The sequence below is a fragment of the Mobula birostris genome, chromosome 16, assembly GCF_030028105.1.
Source record: "Mobula birostris isolate sMobBir1 chromosome 16, sMobBir1.hap1, whole genome shotgun sequence".
Taxonomy (NCBI): Eukaryota; Metazoa; Chordata; class Chondrichthyes; order Myliobatiformes; family Myliobatidae; genus Mobula; species Mobula birostris.
In genome coordinates, this window is record NC_092385.1 from 35,989,413 (window position 1) to 36,009,008 (window position 19,596).

The following is a 19,596-nucleotide window of genomic DNA, read 5'->3' on the forward strand; positions in this document are numbered from 1 at the left end:
TAGTTCTTAATTCCCTTTTCCTGGGAAAAAGTTTATTTGCACTATCTATGCCCCACTCTTCAGTCATCTACACTCCAAGGCATAACCATGCACAAAATGCTGGAGGAACTCAGTAGCAGGTATGGTGGGAATTGAACAGTTGATATTTTGGGCTCAGACCCTTTATCAGGAACACAGAAGGGTGTATAAAATTTTGGAGAGAGGTGGGGGAGCAACATGAGCTGGTGGAAGATAGGTGAATCAAGGTGAGCGGGTGAAGGGCGGAAGGTGGGGAAGGGGAGGACAAAATAAGAATGGTATGAGAAGTGGGAGGTGATTGGTGGAATCTGATGAGGGATGATAATGGGCCATGAAATAAATGGAAAGAGGGGAGCCAGAGAGAGGAAGTTGTCTGTGAAGGACAGATTGAGGCTGGGAGTGGGGAAAGCGAAGTAGTAAAGAGGGAGGAGGTGGGAAATGGGGTTGGTTACCTTTTGCTTGAGAATGCTAAAATCCTAGCCTGCCCAATCTCTCCCTGCATCTCAGGCCTCGAGTCTTAGCAATAATCTTGAAATTATTCTTTGCATTATTTAGAGCTTAATGACATCTTTCTGACAACACGGTAATGATAACTTTACATGATAACTTTGGGTGTAGCCTCACCAATGTCTTGTCAATTGCAAAATAACACCCCAACACCAGGCACGAAGGAACAACCTGTAATGCTTACATTAGCTGTACAGCATTTTCTTTAATTGCAAAGCAAAGTATTCCACTGTGTAGAAAAATTGAGATATTAGTCATTGTAGATTTTCCACAAATGATGATCCATATCGAAAGTAAAAAGGACAGACTAGAATAAATACATTAAGTATTGCTCATCTAAAATACAGAAAATCTTACCACTTGATGTTTCACCAATAACCTGGAGTGGAGTTTGAGCTCTATCATTGAAAATGGCATTAAACAACAGTATTCTGGGACTCAAAACCTTCACTGTGAACTTTAGGCCTTTGTAATATGTTCAGTAGTGTACAGTAAGAGCTGTAATGGATCAGAATGATAAACATGTAGCTGATAATTGTATAATTTTATAATACATTCCCAATTCCAAGATACAAATTAAAGTGAATAAATAACTTTCTAAGACAATAGGCTTTTATGCATAAACACCTCCAACCTGTTCTTATTAATTGTTCCCACACAGATATGCAAACAGTAGGAATCTGTCAAAGGTTTATTGTGACACTCCTCCTCCATTGTTGCACGATTTTGAAATTTTAGCCAAATATCTGGCTTACTGACACTCCACATTAACACGACTAACCCAACAGCTTTGGAAGAGGAACCTGTTAATAAAACAAAACAAAGTTAATTTCAATATTTAGTTGAAATGCAACTAATCACACAAGGATATCAGAAGCTGAATGTCCTCTTACATTTTAAAAGAAGAATGGACATCTGTGTGGTGCCCAAGCAAGACTTTTCATCATTCCTGAGTGCAGAGAATTAGTTGCACAATGTTCCATTTAATTGCAAAATAAAAATTTCAATAGAGAACTGCTTTGGAAATTAGTAATTAATGAGGTGTCACAGGTATCAATTGCAGGGCCTTAATTATCTATGTTAATGAGTTGGATGAAGTGGCCAAATATATGAAAAACACATTTGCTGAAGATACTGTATAATGGTAGCAAGTTGTGAGAAGGATGCAGAAAATGTAAAGACAGGTTGCTGCAGCAAGTGGGCATTAGACTGGCAGAGTGTAATATGGAAAAATAGAGATTATTTACATTTTTGGAAGGAAGAATGAAAAAATTGTTATTTAAATGGAGTTATACTTCAAAGTGTTGTTTGAAAAAGGATATGGATCTCCTGGTACATAAAATACAAAGTTAGTGTGCAGTTACAATAAATACTTAGGTTAATGGAATGTTGATGTTATTGCGAGGGTTGTGTATTATAAAAGTTCTGATGCAAGTTTTTTACATTGTAATAAGTGTACACACGGAGTGCTCTATGCAGTTCTGGTTTCCATATTAAAGAGAGGATGTGCTTGCACTGAAAGAAGTGTGGAGAAGGCTAACTGGGTTAATTTCCTGGGAGGAAGGGATTGTATTTATTAGAGTGTAGAAGAATAACAAGTTACTGTATTGTAAAAGATTCTGAGGGGAATTGATGGGGTGGATGATGACAGAGTGTTTCTCTTGGGTGGTTTGGGAAGGGGCTGCAGGTCAAAATCAGGGGGCATAGATTCACAACAAGGGGTTACCCATTTGACATGGAGATGAAAATAATTTATCTTCCTGAAGAATCATGAAATTTTCAAATTCTCCATCCCAGAGATGTGTGCTGTGATGAAAAACCAAGTTATCAGAAGATTGATGCTAATGAGAGAGAGATAAGTGAGACAATGGAGAAACATTCAAAATGCTAATAAGAGAGAAGAGAGAGATTAACGAGAAAGAAACACATTTCAGAATATTTCAGAATATTGACAGACCGGTTGCTTTGAACCTGAACTGTTTGAAGTTTGATGGACAGGCGATACCCCAGCAGGGGGATAAAAAGAACAGGTTCGCTCAGGCATGACACACCATGAGATCACAAGATAACGAGACCCTGGAAGAGCGGTGTGCCCCCACAAGTTGGTGGGAGTTGGAGGTCTGGTTCGAGGGAACCGACCATAGACGCACAGGGTGAAAAGGGACGATCGGCGGGAACCTGGTGTGTGTGTCCGCCCTTGCCTGGGTGCCGGGTTCACCGCGGAAGAACGGTCGTATCCGGAACAGAGTGGTCACAGTCGGTGACCGCAGAAGACATAAAAGGGTTCGCCCTAAAGCTAACTACGAAGAACATCAAAGGTCTGTTTGAATCAAAATTTGCATTCTCTCTCTCTCTCCAATAGCACAACAGCGATTACTGCAAACTGTACTAAGCTGAGCTGAACTCTGCGTCACTTGAGACTGATCATTTTACCCCTAGACTGCGATAGAGCTTGGTTAATTCCTATTACCCTAGTTCTGTGTACATGTGCGTTTTATCATTGCTAAACTGTTGCATTTATATCCTTACAATTAGAGTACTGTGTTACTTATTTCTTCAATAAAACTTTATTAGTTTCTGTTAAACCAGACTCCAACTAAGTGGTCCATTTCTGCTGGTTTGGCAACCCAGTTACAGGGTACGTAACATAAGTGGGGATCTCATCCGCGAATTTGAACGCCAGATTTGGGACTGGGTAAATTGATTGGGTTAAAATTCTCAAAAGAAAGAAAGGGCAAACAGCAGAAATAGAGATTGAGGAATTTCTAAAGCCGCCAACCTTGGAGGCATTAGAGGATGCCAGGCAATCAGAATTGGCAATTGTTGCCAAACAGTTGAATCTTTTTAAGGGGAAGTCGACAATGAGGAGAGCGGAGATGCACAGAGCTATCATTGAGCATTATGTATCTAAAGGTGTGTTTCCCCAAGGGGAGCTGAAGGTGGTATCTATGGGCAAACCTGGTGGAGAAGCAGTACAGCTGCAAATGGAAAAATTGAGACTCGAGCACGAGTTCCTGGTAAAATAGCTGGAACGAGAAGAGAGGGACAGGCAGTTGGAATGAGAAGAGAGAATAAAACAGCTGGACCAAGAAGAGAGGGACTGGCAGTTAGAACGAGAAGAGAGAGAGAAACAGAGGGAAAGGAAATTTGAGCTGGAGAAGTTAAGGATGATGCTAGCGCAGGGGCCCATGCTGAACCAAGGTGGAGGGTTCAGGGCGACCCAGGAGGTTAGGCTGGTTCCCCCATTTGAGGAGGCCGATGTTGATCGGTACTTTCTACATTTTGAAAAAGTCGCTGCAAGTCAGGACTGGCCGAGGGATAAGTGGGCTATTTTACTTCAGAGCGTACTTAAAGGAAAAACTCAACAAGCTTACTCGGCATTGTCCGCAGAAGATGCCCAGAGGTATGATGTGGTGAAAGAGGCGATACTCAGGATTTATGAGTTGGTCCCGGAGGCATACCGGCAGAGGTTCCGGAATGCGAGAAGGCAGTGGGGCCGCACGTATTTAGAGTTTGCCCATGAGATGCAGATGTATTGTAAGCGTTGGTGCGCCTCGAAAGGGGTCAATGGGGATTATGACAGACTGCTACAGCTAATACTGATTGAGCAGTTTAAAGGTTGTGTCCCAGAAGGTATGAGGCCCTACCTAGATAGAAAGAGGCAGAAACCTTAGCCACAACTGCTAAGTTAGCAGATGAATACGCGTTAACGCACAAAGCAAAGTTTACCCCGAGTAAAAGCTACCAGAAGGATAGTCAAGAGGGCAGAGAGAGTTCGCTGGAAAAGCCAGAAAGTAAGCCAGGCACTAGTGAGAAGGATCCGTCGACCGGGAGCAGTTTAGTAGGAAGTCTCCTGGGGTCATATGCTATAATTGTGTGAAAGCTGGTCACTTTGCGTCCAGGTGCTTTGCCCCAAAGAAGGAGACGGGGAAAGGAAAAACGATGATTCCGACTGGCTGTATTGAGCTGGCAAACAAACCGCTAGGGGAGAAGAGGTCTGATAAAGTTCAGGAAGGGTGCGAGAAGTTTATCTTAGCTGGATTGGTGTCAGTGAAGGAGGGGTTAAACCCGGTTCCAGTACGGATCTGGAGAGACACTGGAGCTTGTCAGTCATTGATATTAAAGAGTGTGTTAGACTTTAGTTCAGAGACCCAGACTGGGGAGGTCAGGGTGATAAAAGGCATTGGGAAAGGGACTGAAGCAGTACCTTTGCACCAGACACACCTAAAAAACGACTTGGTCTATGGACCGGTCACGATCAGGGTGATGCCCAAACTACTGATGGAAGACGTGGAGGTCTTACTCAGTAATGACCTCGCCAGCGGAAATGTGTACTCAGCAGTAAAACTGACAAGCCAGCCTGTCAGCATTGAGGCCCCGCCCATGGACTCACAGGTTTATCCCATTTGCGCAGTGACTCAGTGCATGTCCAGAAAGGCTGCCGAAGGGAATGTAGATTTAGCTGAGACGTTTTTACCAGCTTTGTACCAGGAGGGGTTAGAAAGTGAGAAGAAGGGGCGTAGTGAAATAGAAGTTGAGGTAGACTTATCATTTGCAAGGAAGGAATTTATACAGGCACAGGAACGAGACGAGGAGCTGATGGTTTTGACGGAGGCAGATCTCTCCGACGCAGAATTAAAAAGGGAGCCAGTGGGCTATTATGTGAAGGAGGGAGTACTAAGGAGGAAATGGAGACCAAGTACCATGCCCGCAGATGAGGAATGGGGGGTGGTGCGCCAGGTGGTAGTGCCGAAAATTTATAGGGGCGAGATTTTTACCCTGGCCCACAAGATACCCCTCAGTGGACATTTTGGGGTGAGGAAGGCAGTCGATAGAATCATGAAAGAGTTTTACTGACCGCACAGGAGGAAGGATGCTATTGACTATTGTAGACGTGAACTAACACAGTTATAGGCTATTGATATGTTAACAGCTTGCCACGATAAGTGAGCAGACCTAGTCAGTGTTATCACGAAAATTAATGAGGCTAGGGTGCCACCTGGTAAGGGGAAAACCCATTTTGAAAAGGTAAGTATGGTGCCAACCAGATGGAAGAACTCTATTGTTTTGGCCAACTTTGCTGATGAGTTCTCTCACTTAACCCCCGAACAGAGCGAGCCGTCGATAAAGCTAACTAACTGGCATGCAGACGTATGTCTGGATGTCCTGAGGTGATGCAAAGAGCTGGGACATGGTGTTGTTGTCACATCAGGTCAGCCTAGTAAGCAACACCCCTATAGGATGATTAATTCAGTGACAAAAGGGCTAAGGAACGCAGAAACGTATATTGACGATTTAGTGGTCTGGAGTGACACGTGGGAGGAGCGCATTGTGGCAGTAGATGAACTGTTTAAAAAGCTGGCTGAAGCCAGCCTGACAGTGAACCTCACAAAAAGTAAATTCGGCCACGCGAAGGTCACTTATATGAGATTTGTGGTAGGACAGGGACAGCTGGCTCCGATGCAGGCTAAGGTGCGGGCTATCTCTGAAGTCCCCACCCCAACAGACAAGAGAGCACTGAGAAGGTTCTTGGGGATGGTGGGGTACTATCGGAAGTTTTGCAAAAACTTTGCGGATATTACCCTCCCTCTTACTAAGCTCTTGCCAAAGAATGCTAAGTTTGTTTGGGACGACTTTTGTTATATTTGTCCGGGACGGAAACCACTGAGAATTTACACTTTTCACAACCCATTAGTGTTTTTGGGCACTATGAAGGATAAAAACAAAAGGTTGCTAAGTTGGAGCCTGGTCTTAGAGGATATTAAAATAACACATGTAAGAGGAACGGAAAATGTGATTGCTGACTGTCTGTCAAGGTGTTAAAGTTCACTGTATTAGCCAAATAGCTGATGACCATGTATATTAGTGTGTATCTAATAATGTATACATGCCCATAATTTTTACCCTGGTAAAAATCCTTTGAAGGATAGGGTTGTGACGAAAAACCAAGTTATCAGAAGATTGATGCTAATGAGAGAGAGATAAGTGAGACAATGGAGAAACATTCAAGATGCCAATAAGAGAGAAGAGAGAGATTAACGAGAAAGAAACACATTTCAGAATATTGACAGACCGGTTGCTTTGAACCTGAACTGTTTGAAGTTTGATGGACAGGCGATACCCCAGCAGGGGAATAAAAAGAACAGGTTCGCTAAGGCACGACACAGCACGAGATCACGAGATAACGAGACCCTGGAAGAGCGGTGTGCCCCCACAAGTTGGTGGGAGTTGGAGGTCTGGTTTGAGGGAACCAACCACAGACTGACAGGGTGAAAAGGGACGATCGGTGGGAACCTGGTGTGTGTGTCCGCCCTTGCCTGGGTGCCGGGTTCACTGCGGAAGAACGGTTGTATCCAGAACGGAGGAGTCACAGTCGGTGACCACAGAAGACATAAAAGGGTTCGCCCGAAAGCTAACTGCGAAGAACATCAAAGGTCTGTTTGAATCAAAATTTGCATTCTCTCTCTCTCTCCAACGGCACAACAGCGATTACTGCGAACTGTACTAAACTGAACTGAACTCTGCGTCACTTGAGACTGATCACTTTACCCCTAGACTGCGATACAGCTTGGTTGATTCCTATTACCCTAGTTCTGTGTACATGTGTGTTTTATCATTGCTAACCTGTTGCATTTACATCCTTACGATTAGAGTACTGTGTTACTTATTTCTTTAATAAAACTTTATTAGTTTCTGTTAAACTAGACTCCAACTAAGTGGTCCATTTCTGCTAGTTTGGCAACCCAGTTATGGGGTACGTAACAGTGTAAACAGAATTACTGAATATATTCAAGGGAAAGTCTGACAGACATTTCAACCACAAGATAATTTAATGGTATGGTGAGAGTGAGAAAGTTGTATTTGAGTTGAGGTTGGATGAACCATGATCTCATTGAATGAGAGGAACAAGATGATGTTACTTACTATTTTTTTTAATAATTAATGTATTGGGAATTGAATGCATATATCCTTGCAATTCTAACATCTGTGATCAAAGTTAATTTAATTCTGAAGACGGATACAACTTCTAGTATAAACATAAATTAAAATCCTGATCACCATCTGATTTTGTTTTTAAGCAAAAGTGCATGATGTCAGTGGAAAACATTTTTTGGATTATAACAAGTTTCTGTTCTTGTCAAGGTATTAAGCTGTGTATTTAAAATTGCATAATGTAGCTGCAGCAGACAATTTTGAAATTTATTAAATACCGACAGCATTGTAAAATTCTAGGTTTACAAAAAGTATGCCAGAAAATGTTGACAATAATCTCAGCATTAGAATTGAGGATAATATGAAGAATATCATTAAAATTCAATGTATGATTGATCTATTTTTTGACATTTCAGAGTTGACTTCTGTAAATTTGCCACATTGTTTTCTCATCTGGGGTGAAGATCTTAAATTTTGCACCAATATGTTTTATATGTCATTAGGAATTTGCACCTGAGTTCACCAAGGAAATGAACTTTACAAAACTGCAAAATACAAGGACAATAGATGAGATAAAACAAAGATACTAGAATGGTTTTTGGTACGTCAAGTGGATGTTCCTAAACCTGACTAATGCCAGTTTCCAATTCCATGATCCCAACTAGTTCTCCTTTGGCAATCACTACTTAGCATCCCAAACAGATTCAAATTGTATAAGTTAAGTGAGATTAGCTGCTGACATTTATGATCTAAATATTCATAATATTATGAATTTCACTGCATCATGTGTTATAGGATTACCAGTATCCATGGTAATAAGGTTCACCTTTTGAAAACAAGCATCAGACCTGTCTATGCTCATCTCAATATGAAGCAGCTTATGCAAGAAAGAAATGGGAAGTACTACATAGATTTCCAGCAAGTCCAACCAATGCATAAAGCCATTTTATTCTCAGCTCAAGTCTTCCCTTGTCTTTTCATGTTTAAATCTGTTTATAGTGTCCTCTATCCTCCTCCATGTATTTCTCAAATCTCTGTTCATTTAAGTCAATCTGTTTACTACTCTGGTCTCCTTATTCGAGGAAGATACAATTGTTGTGGTTGGGGGACGATGCAGTAACAATTCAATACATTGATTTCTGGATGAAGGCATCCTCCTATGGTTTGATCTCTCTGTATATTTGGGAAATGGCAAGTGATTGCATTGATAGGTAAGATTCTGTAGGAAATTGACAAAATAAATGCTTTGAAGATCTGGTAAATGAATTGCGAACTAAGGAACTTTTTCTTCCAAAGGTTTTGGCCAAACATAACTTGTTTGGGGCCAGAATTTCTTGTTCTGGAAAACTGTAGGAAACAGATGCTGACGCTGCTCAGTTTTTCCTCATGCAATTCATCATCTCCACATCTGTCTGCTGAAACTTAATATTCCTACAAAGGTAAGTTGGTCCTTTATTGGTAACCAAGACTGTAAACAGTGATTCTAGGGCTGATCTTACCAATACTCTGTATAATTGTAGCAAGACATCTTTACTCTTGTACTCAACTCTCTTACTATAAAGGCCAGTGTTCCTTCTGACTTGTGTAATAGTAGTTAATAGTGTCATTCCTATGCCACTCCATTAGCCATGTTCACATAGAAGGAGTCTACATACTGTGCAAGCTGGATTATCAATAAAGTTGAGTTGAACAGCCTGCATGCTGGCGTCCTGCTGTGCTCTGCACTGTCCCTTGATAATGAACACAACATGGTGTCAGAAATGGGATCGTCAATGAATTGGTGCCACAGTCCAAGTGAGATACCCAACAGGACAAAATTTACAGTGACTGTTCTTGTTTGCATACAGTAAATCTATGAAAAATATCCAGAGGCTTATCAACCTAAACCGCCTATGCTAGTTTGCACCACAAGGTAAGAAAGGGCCAGGGTTGCTAGGCAACGCCTTCAAGCTGCACCCAAAAGTGGATATATTGTACTGTAATATTCTGTAGGCCACTAGCCTGGGAAGTGCACAGAGATACACACAGAAGAGAAGTCTGTCCAACTCTTAGGGAGAGAAAAGAAGACTTTGTAGTCCAAATAAATAAAATTCTAAACAAGTAAACAGGAAAATAGAGGTAATAACTGCAGTGCCTACATCTATTTATCTAATAAAGCCCACCTGAGACATTTGATTTCTCTAAACCAGAGGACTTTGAGAGATTTAGGGTTGCAAACAATCTCACTCAGGCTTCAGAAGAGCATCAAGTAAGCACACTGATATACTGCATGGGTGACAAAGCAGATGACATCATGGGTGGATTAGGACTGATGGATGCTTAGAAAAAAAGAGTACAAATGAGAGCAGAACAAATTCAAAGAATATTTCACAGGAACGCAAGATATGGTATATGAGAGGGCGAAGTTCAACTCCAGAAAAAAGGAGTCAGATAAAAATGTAAATGACTTAATTGCAACATTGTACACCCTGTCAGATAACTGCGCATATGAAAATTTCAGAGATGAGCTCATTAGAAAAGGGACTGTTGTTGGGCCACTAGACACCAAATTGTCAGAGAGAGTTCATTTGCAGGCAAATCTCACACTAGAGAAAGCTATTACTACAGTCAGGCAGAGTGAGAGTATTCGTCAGCAACAGGCAGAACTCAGGCACAGAAAAAATACTGAGGTAAAGCTTGAAGCTGTACGAAATGAAGGGTGCTAACAAGATGCAGTCAGAGAGACTGCAGAAAGGGATAACAGTAGAGCTCAGCTCAGACAAAATAAACCAGCAAAACAAAGAGCAGATAAAATGTCCAACTGCAGGAGATGCTGCAAGTCTCCAAAAGAAGTGAAATGCCTCCAAAGCAATAGAGTTGCCCATTTTAAAAACCAGTATCACTCAAAAACAGTTCTTCAGAGGGTCAAAGAAGACTGTGATTCAGACAAAGACAGCTTTCCTTAGAGCTCTAGATTCAAATAGACAATTAGAATCAGAATCAGGTTTATTATCACCAGCATGTGACATGAAATTTGTTAATGTGAAGGCTGATGTGCTATGATTCATTTGCAAAACGAGGCAGTGACGTTCAAAATAGATAGTGTGACTGATGTCACTGCCATCCCTGAATGTCTATTCACAAAACTGGCGAAGAAAACAGATCTTATGCTAAATGCAACAACGGAAGTGCCCTTGGGGCCAGGGAAACATAAGCTCAGTGTGAAAGGAATGTTCACAACTTCCATCCTTAAAAATGAGAAACAGTTAAAAGATTATGTCTATGTTGTTCAGAATCTCTTCTCACCACTGCTGGGAAGACATACCATTGAGAAGCTGAACCTCATTGCAAGGTTGGATTGCTAAACAATGTTCAGTGGCAGGAGAATTACCCGGAGTTGTTCACAGGGCTGGGGGTACTGAAAGAGGAGTACCTTATCCAAATGAGGCCAGGAGCGAAGACCTACTCACTGACCATAGTGAGGCATGTACCAGTACTATTGATGAACAAAGTCAAAGACGAACTTGAGAAAATGGAGGCGCTTGACATCATAACTAGAGTAACTATAGTGAATGCTCCTACTGCAGGTGTGTAAGTATGGTTCCTTTTCCCAAGCCAGATGGTACAATGAGGATCTGTGTCGATCTAACAAAATTTTATAATGCAGTGTGGTAGGAGAATTTTATTGTGCTCTCTGTTGAGCACACATTGGGTATGCTGGGTGGAGAAAATTTCTTCACCAAACTAGATGAGAACTCAGAGTTCTGACAAATCCGTTTAGCTCCAGAGTCACAGAAGCTCACAACCTTTATCACACCGTACAGATGCTATGCCTTCAGAGGATTCCTTTTCGGCATCTCATCGGCCTCTGAACTCTTTCAGATGTGGATGAACCAAGTTTTGAAGGGATGAGAAGGAGTAGTCTGCCCAAATGGACGATATACTTATCTTTGGAGGGGCAAGGGAGGAAAATGACAAAAGAGTGGAAGCTGCCTTGGAGAAACTGAAACAGGGCTGGAATCACTCTGAACAAAAGAAATGTAAATTTGCAAAGTTGGAAGTGAAGTTCTTAGGCCACCAACTGTCCTCAGAGGGAGTTCAACCAGATGCATACATATTGGCAGGCGTTCAGAACATGGACCAACCTATGAATGTACCAGAGATCTGCATTTTTCTTGACATGGAAAACCAGCTGGGAAATTTCATTGGCGTAGAAAACAAAGCCACTATGAGATCTCCTCTCTCAGAGAAATGCTTAGACCTGGCATGCACCATGGGAGAAGTCACTCTCATCACTTAAAACAGAGCTTATCTCTCCACCAACATTGGCATTCTCTGATCTGAACAAAGCAACCAGGGTCTCAGCAGACGCCTCTTCCTTTGGCTTGGGGGTGTCCTCATGCAACACCGCAGTGGTGTATGGAAACCGGTGGCATATGCATCAAGAGAACGGACTTCTGCCGTATAGCGTTAAGCCCAAACTGAAAAGGAGATGCTGGCTCTTTTGTGTGCTTGTGAACACTTCAGCTGCTACTTGATGGGGACTAAATTCCTACTGAAACCAGACCACAGGCCACTTGTCAGCCTCCTCAGCTCAAAACACTTGGATGACTTCCCTCTACATCTGCAAAGATTCAGAATGAGGTTTATGCAATACTGTTACGACACTAAACATGTCCCCAGCAAATCTTTCACAATACCAGTCACTCTATTGAGAATGTCATGCAAAAGTGAGTGGATGGAAGCTGACTCCACCCTCATGGAAGATACCAATATCTACTTAACTCAGGTATGTGAAAGCTTTCCTGCATTACAGGGTAACTGGATGAAATTCACGCTGACACGAGGAAATCTGCAGATGCTGGAATTTCACGCAACACACATAAAAGTTGCTGGTGAACGCAGCAGGCCAGGCAGCATCTCTAGGAGGAGGTACAGTCAATGTTTCAGGCCGAGACCCTTCATCAGGACTGACTGAAAGAAGAGCTAGTAAGAGATTTGAGAGTGGGAGGGGGAGGGGTGATTCGAAATGATAGGAGAAGACAGGAGGGGAAGGGATAGAGCCAAGAGCTGGACAGTTGATTGGCAAAAGGGATATGAGAGGGTCATGGGACAGGAGGCCTAGGGAGAAAGAAAAGGGGGAGGGGGGGAAAGCCCAGAGGATGGGCAAGGGGTATAGTGAGAGGGACGGAGGGAGAAAAAGGAGAGAGAGAAAAAGAATGTGTGTATATAAATAAATAAATACCAGATGGGGTACAAGGGAGAGGTGGGGCATTAGTGGAAGTTTGATAAGTCAATGTTCATGCCGTCAGGTTGGAGGCTACCCAGACGGAATATAAGGTGTTGTTCCTCCAACCTGAGTGTGGCTGCATCTTGACAGTAGAGCAGGCCGTGGATAGACATATCAGAATGGGAATGGGACGTGGAATTAAAATGTGTGGCCACTGGGAGATCCTGCTTTCTCTGGTGGACAGAGCGTAGGTGTTCAGTGAAACGGTCTCCCAGTCTGCGTCAGGTCTCGCCAATTTATTTATTTATTTATATACACACATGTGATCAAAACATCACAAGGTGAAATCAGGTGGAAACAGGTGTGCTAATACATGTTCAAAGTCCAGGAAAGGTAGAAGAAGAAATAGAATGGCCTGATCCTTATGACGAGGACCACTTACCTAAGGTGGACACACCTGTTCAAGAATCTCCATCCACTCCAAACTTCCAGGAACCTATACCAGATCGGGTCGTTTATCTGTCCCACCACAGAGATACTGTATACTCCATAGCCTAATAGCTTGGGCAAGTGACTAAAAAGGCAGTATAATCTTCTCACTTCGCCAGAGTGTTCAGGTAGTCTACTCTGACCTCCATTAGATATAGTGTTTTTTACAAAGAGGTCTAATGTTGAAAACATTTCACAAGATGAGACTGTTCTTTAAAAAAAAGAATTGGTGAAAGAAGGAAAACAAAGCAAGAGAGAGAAAGAGAGAGAGAGACCATTAAAACAAACAGAAAGACAGTCACAATGTTGGCAATTCTTTTTTATGTTTATGTAAGGAGCATAAGATACGTGCTTTGAGTAAAGTGAACTGAATCACTCAATTTCAGTGACTATAATTTCTATACAGTTCTATAGACAAGAAGTACAAACCTAGTTTTTTGTTTTTTTCAAGAAGGGGAGATATAGTGGTAATTAATAGTGTTATTCATATGCCACTGAGTTAGCCACTCCCACATGGGAGGATTTCACGTGCTGTACAAGCTGGGTTATCAATAACATTCAGTCGAGTATCCTGTACGCTGGTGTCCTGGTGTGCTCTGCACAATCCCTCAATAATGAACACAACGTCTTGTCTACACTTATTGCTGTCTCGGGAAAACAGTGAGCATGCCTTCCCAACCTGTGATCTGCCCAACCCAAGACATTCTCTCTTCTCCCTTCCATTGAGCAAAAGATATAAAAGCTGAAACAGGTGCAGCACCGGGGGTCAAGGAAACTTCTAATCCTAAAGCTCATGAATAGACCTCTTGTATGTTAAAGATGAACTCTTGAACTCCCAATCCATCTCATCAAACCCTTGTATCATTGCTATAACTATATTCTGCAATCTGGTAATGCTTTCCCCATGTACTACCTCTGTTTGTATGTATGTATTGAAATGATCTGCATGGATAACTTACAAAACTAATCTTTTCACTTACATGACAGTAATAATAAATCAATATTCCAATATTGCCTGCTGTATTTGTATATTCACCTTCAGTGACACACTCAAGCCCTTTGAACATCATCTCAACAACTAGATACTCAGCATTTCTGTTTTCCCCTCTGAATTAGGTAACATCACATTTTTCCACATGATGCTCCATCTGCCATTTTGTTACTCACTCATTCAATTTGTCCATATTCCTTTGCAATCTCTTTGCATCCTCATCACTACTCACAATGTTTTTTGTCATCGAGAAATTTGGAAGCCTTACATTTGATATCCTTAGCCACGTTGTTGATATAGATTTTGAATAGTTAGGACCCAAGCAACAATCCCTAAGATAACTCACTAATCACAGCCTGTCATGCTGAGAAGGACATACACTCAGTGGCCTCTTTATTAGGTACACCTGCTTGTTAATGCAGATATCTAATCAGCCATTCATGTGGCTACTCAATGCATAAAAGCATGCAGACATGGTCAAGAGGTTGGGTTGTTGTCCAGACCAAACATCAGAATGGGGAAGTAATGTGACTTAAGTGACCTTGACTGTGGATTGATTGTTGGTGCCAGATGGGGTGATTTGAGTGTCTCAGAAACTACTGCTCTCCTGCAATTTTCACGCACAACAATCTCTAGATTTACAGAAAATGGTGTTAGAAACAAATCATCCTGTGAGCGGCAGTTCTGTGGGCAAAAGAACATCTTGTGAATGAGAGAGGACAAAGGAAAATGGCCAGCCTGGTTCAAAGTGACAGAAAGGCAACAGTAGCTTAAAATAATCACATGTTCCAACAGTGGTGTGCAGGAGAGCATCTCTGAATGCACAACACGTCGAACCTTGAAGTTGATGGGCCATAGGAGCAGAGGACCACAAGTGTACACTTAGTGGCCACTTTATTAGGTACAAGGGGTACATAATAAGTTGGCCACTGAGTATGTATTCCTTCCTATTTCCTATTAGTCAATGAAACAAACTAATTTATTACCATAATTCAGTGTTCTAACCTCCCATGATGGACCTCATCAAAAGCCTTCTGGAAATCTAATACTTAACATCCTCTGGTTCCTTCTCACCTACTCAATGATATACATCTTCAAAGGCTTCAGGTGGATTAGTCAGGCATAATTCCTGTTTCATAAATGCACGCAAAGTCTGTTCAATCATATTTTTATTTTCTAAGCTATCCTTTATTATAGATTGAAGAATTTTCCCTATTCCCTTTGGGTGCTAAGTCATAATTTAATGCTGAGGATGATTTTTATCTAATGGGCATGTGATGGTGTCTAAACAATAAACAGAGCAGTCATGATCTTACTGAATAATGGTGCAGGTTCAAAGAGCTTCATGGATTATTCCTTCTATTTCTTTTGTTCTTAAGTTCTATAAATTTTTTTTTTCAATTGTATTCATCTAAAAGCAATCCTTTTCTACTTCACCTTAAATGAGCTTCATCATAATTTGCAACTGAAGTGTAGATTTGTACGTTGAAATATCATTTTTAACCTCTGCACTACTTGGATATTACTTCTAGTAACATGACAATTTTTATTACCAAGATTTATAACTTAGTATATCCAGGTCGGAATCTGTAAGTTTATTTATTTATTTATTGAGCTACAGTGTGGAATTGGCCCTACCAGCCCCTCAAGCCACACCCCTGATTTAAGCCAAGCCTAATCACAGGACAATTTGCAATGGCCAATTAACCTACCAACTGTACGATGTCGCACCCGGGAGGAAACCGGAGCACCCGGCGGAAACCCACACACTTGGTCACGCGGTCCTGAGAGGCAGCGGCGGGAGAATGTATTGCGATTTGTTATAGCCCTTCCAGGTATTGACAATACCTAAAAACTTTTGTTGTGGACTTTCAACATGCTTTGACCACATTATTACAAACAACGATGATCTTAGCACTAATTTTCTAGCAATCCAACTTTCAGTCTTATGGTGCACTTAGCATTAAATTCTATGTTCCATCCTGAAACTACCTAACTCTCCATCCTACTATTTTTTTATCTGATTTAGCAGGCTAGGACCTTATTCTCGAATTGATCTTGCATATAAATCTATTTCAAGATGTAATCCACACAAAACACTAAAGCAGCCAACAAGCAATTACTAGCAAATTTTAGACTTGTTCAAAAGCTATGCCTGAAAAATCAGCGTTTCCCTTTCCTATCCAACTCAGCTGAATTTGCTGTTTTTCTTCGTCTTTCAGATTTGCAGCAAGAAAGAATTCATTTAAAATTTTGATTATTCATAATCATAATACTAATACTAGATGAATAGTATTTACTGGAAAATGAGTACAGCATTATAAAGGAGTCAAGGAACTATTACTCACAGATTTTAAATAGGCCACGTTGCTCTGACGAATATCATTTAGCAACTTATCTCGAGGGGTACGTTCAACCACAGGTGCCTGTCGCGTCCTGGGAACTGGCTTTAGCGACCTTATCATAGCCTTTAAGTTTGGCGTTTCATTCCCACCTGTTCTATCTTGAATAACTTTTTGTTTACTTGTTTGTTTGGGCCTTTTTCTAAGTTGCACATTTGGAGCAGTGCTTGGCGGGCGACTGTGAAAGGCGACGGGTGGGAGGAAGTGATCTTCATCACACAGGTTTGAGAAACTCGGCATGTAGGCATCCAACATGGCCAGTGTTGCGGGGGAGATTTTCTGACAGGCGTTCACCAGGATTTCTTGCTCCTGTGCAGATTGGTTTCGTTGCTGCTCCAGCCTCTTCTGCCGCTGCTGATCCAGATTGCGACTCAGCAAGTTGGTGACTACCATCCTGGGCCCCGGCAACTCAAAGTGATAACCCAACTTCAGCAGCGTTGTGTTGGCTTTGAGGAGTCTGGCAATTTCCATCTCAGCATGATGACCCAACATATGCCTTTGGTTGTGAAACCTTAGCTCGGTGAGGACCTCGTTATATTGCAAGCATCTCATAATAGCCACAATCCCTTTGCCTGAGATGTAGTTGGACTCGATGTTGAGGGTAATGATTTTCTTATTTTCTCTCAGCATATTGGCTATGGCAAAGGCAATATTATCATCGGCACCTGTGTTTGTGATGCTGAAAGAGGTTACATGCTTGTTCTTCTTTAAAGCTTCCACAAAGCTTTTCAGCATATCTTTTGGGATGTTTTCTACGTTATTCAGGTTGACCTCTTTAACATCTGGCTTGTTCTTGCGGATATTTGCTAGCGACTCGTCCAACAGCGTTGGGTTTCCTGAAGGCCTAGCGGTAAGTTTGAGGAAACTACTGTCCATTTCCAGCTTCTTTCCTGCCTTTAATTTCCCCTTTGGCTCGTTGCTTTCTTTTTGCGGTGCGGGGAGTTCTTTCTTGGGCTCCTGTTCGCCATTATTTACTTCGCCCCGGTCCTTGGAGAATCCTGCATCTGCCTTGTCGCACAAAGAATTGGTGTTTTCGGTCAGCCGCTGGCCGTGCGGCTGATCCGGGTCCTTCTCCTCGACTTTCTCCGTGTTGCTGCTCTTACTTTCATGTTCAGCATCAGGTTCAGTCACTGGCATTTCTTTGTTTTGCTGTGCCTTCATTGTTTCCACCAGCTCATTCTCCTTCTCTGATTTGCAAGGGACCGCTTTGCTCTCCAGCTCGCCGTCTTCCACCTGCCGGACCTGCGGGCTATTTCCATCACGATTGTCCTCTCTTTCTTCTCCTCCATCACTGTGTTCTGCCTCACTTTCATTCCTTCCCTCCTCACAGTGTTTTCCAGCTTGTGTCTCATCGGCACTTTTCGTTGTATTTTGCTGTTTGGAAAAGAGAAGTTTAAATTTTGCTCATACTTTTTGCTTTCCGTATAAAGCTAACAGGCACCTCCGTTCCAATTTAACTCCTCTGAGAAGGATTGAATTAAATTTAGAATCCTTCTTACACGTTTACTAAACGTTCCCATTTATTGAATTGCTTTGGAAATTTGAGGAATGAAATGAATTAATATTGCAGCACATGTTGCCCTGGCTCACTCCTTCAGCGAACTGACTAACTTTCTATTTATATAACTGACCAAGTGTCTAGCTAGCAAAAGATTCAACTGAACATGGCGATAGAAGAGATACCAAACAGTAATACCTACAATAAAAAGAGCAAAAACCTATTTATTTAATAACTTGTTATGTCCTCTGTACTCTAAATTAGTCTCATTTATTTTGTCCCGTGGATATTGTTAGTTATCTGTGTTACATATTGTGCAGAGTTGCCGTCGCTTTGCCTTGCTGTAACCCAGCTGCAGTTCTCTGGGGCGATCCGCTGTCGGGATGTTCCGGGTTTACATACTCACCTCGCCCTCCAGCAGAGTGACAGGAATCCTTTCTTCCTCCAGCAGTCGGTTCGATTCCTTCTCCCAGAACAAGTACTCAATCAAGGACCTGTGATCGAAGGAGCCAGTGGGCGCTTTCTCCGTGTGATCTTTCTGCCTGTGGCCCAGGGGCACCTGTGGGTCAGGGTCCAGGTCTTCCATCTCATTTTGCAGTTGCTTTAATTCTTCGGCAGACAAGGTGGCGAGGAGCTCGTCGTCATCCAGCTCCCCGCTGGTGCCCGCCCCTGCTTCAAGCTCCTGGCTTCTGCTCTCAGACATGGTGCCAGCCCGCTGACAACGTTATCACTGAGTGTTACCCTCGTTCTTCGGAGAAAGTGTCCGGAGAGCGGCCGGCAGCAGTAACGCGGCGACTCTTCTGTGCCTGGGGTCTATGTTAAAGGTATTTATGGATCATGCGAGTTTCTGTGGCAGCAGCTTGTGCCGGCTCCAAGTCACCCTGACATTTCACTACAGCTGCCTCCCTTTTTCGTCAACCCACAGGTCACAGAAGGTTTTCGAGAACATTCGTTGGTAGTGTAACTTAAAACTACTCTGACAGATGACATTAACGACGTAAATATTAGTGTATCCAGCCTGGAGGTCTAATTGCGGGACCTTGGGGACGGGAACGGGTTCCAAGTCATCGGCATCGCTTGTTCTAATTTATTTAATCCAGCCCTCCCGGCAACACTTGTAGATACTTATCAGTGTGCATTTCAGCTATCAGAAATCCAGTCTGAGAATGCAGTGGAGAGCCCGACGCCCCGCCCCCCCAAAAAATTAAATATCTTTATTGGTAAAAGTAAGTATGCATGAAGTAAAATACAAGCAGGACAAATTTAAAGTGTAAACATGTCAATCCATTTATTGTGTATTAAACTAATGCATTCTATTTAGAGAGCACCAATGCCAGTATTTAGCTTGGTTGAATAAAACTGAGCGGTTGCTACAGGTCGACCTTCTATAATCCGGCACCATTGGGACCTGAGGAATGCCGGATTAGTGAATATGCCGAATTACTGAAGGATCACATTAAGCAAAAGCTAACCGCCTCATCATACCTTTAAAATATCATGTAAATCAGTACAAGTTAGATAATAATGAAACAGAAATATTAACAGTTAC

General features: G+C 42.2%; 1 protein-coding gene across 1 annotated transcript; it reads right to left on the reverse strand.

Annotated features, from left to right (window-relative positions):
- Nucleotides 1–1,050: 1,050 nt before the first annotated feature.
- lmod3 (leiomodin 3 (fetal)) lies at nt 1,051–18,925 on the reverse strand. The gene is made up of 3 exons (XM_072280545.1): nt 18,454–18,925; nt 16,496–17,923; nt 1,051–1,328 (listed from the first exon to the last, which is right to left on the reverse strand). The coding sequence occupies exons 1-3, from the start codon at nt 18,748–18,750 to the stop codon at nt 1,302–1,304; spliced, it is 1,752 nt and encodes a 583-aa protein (XP_072136646.1). The 5' UTR covers nt 18,751–18,925; the 3' UTR covers nt 1,051–1,301.
- Between the last annotated feature and the right edge of the window lie 671 nt (nt 18,926–19,596).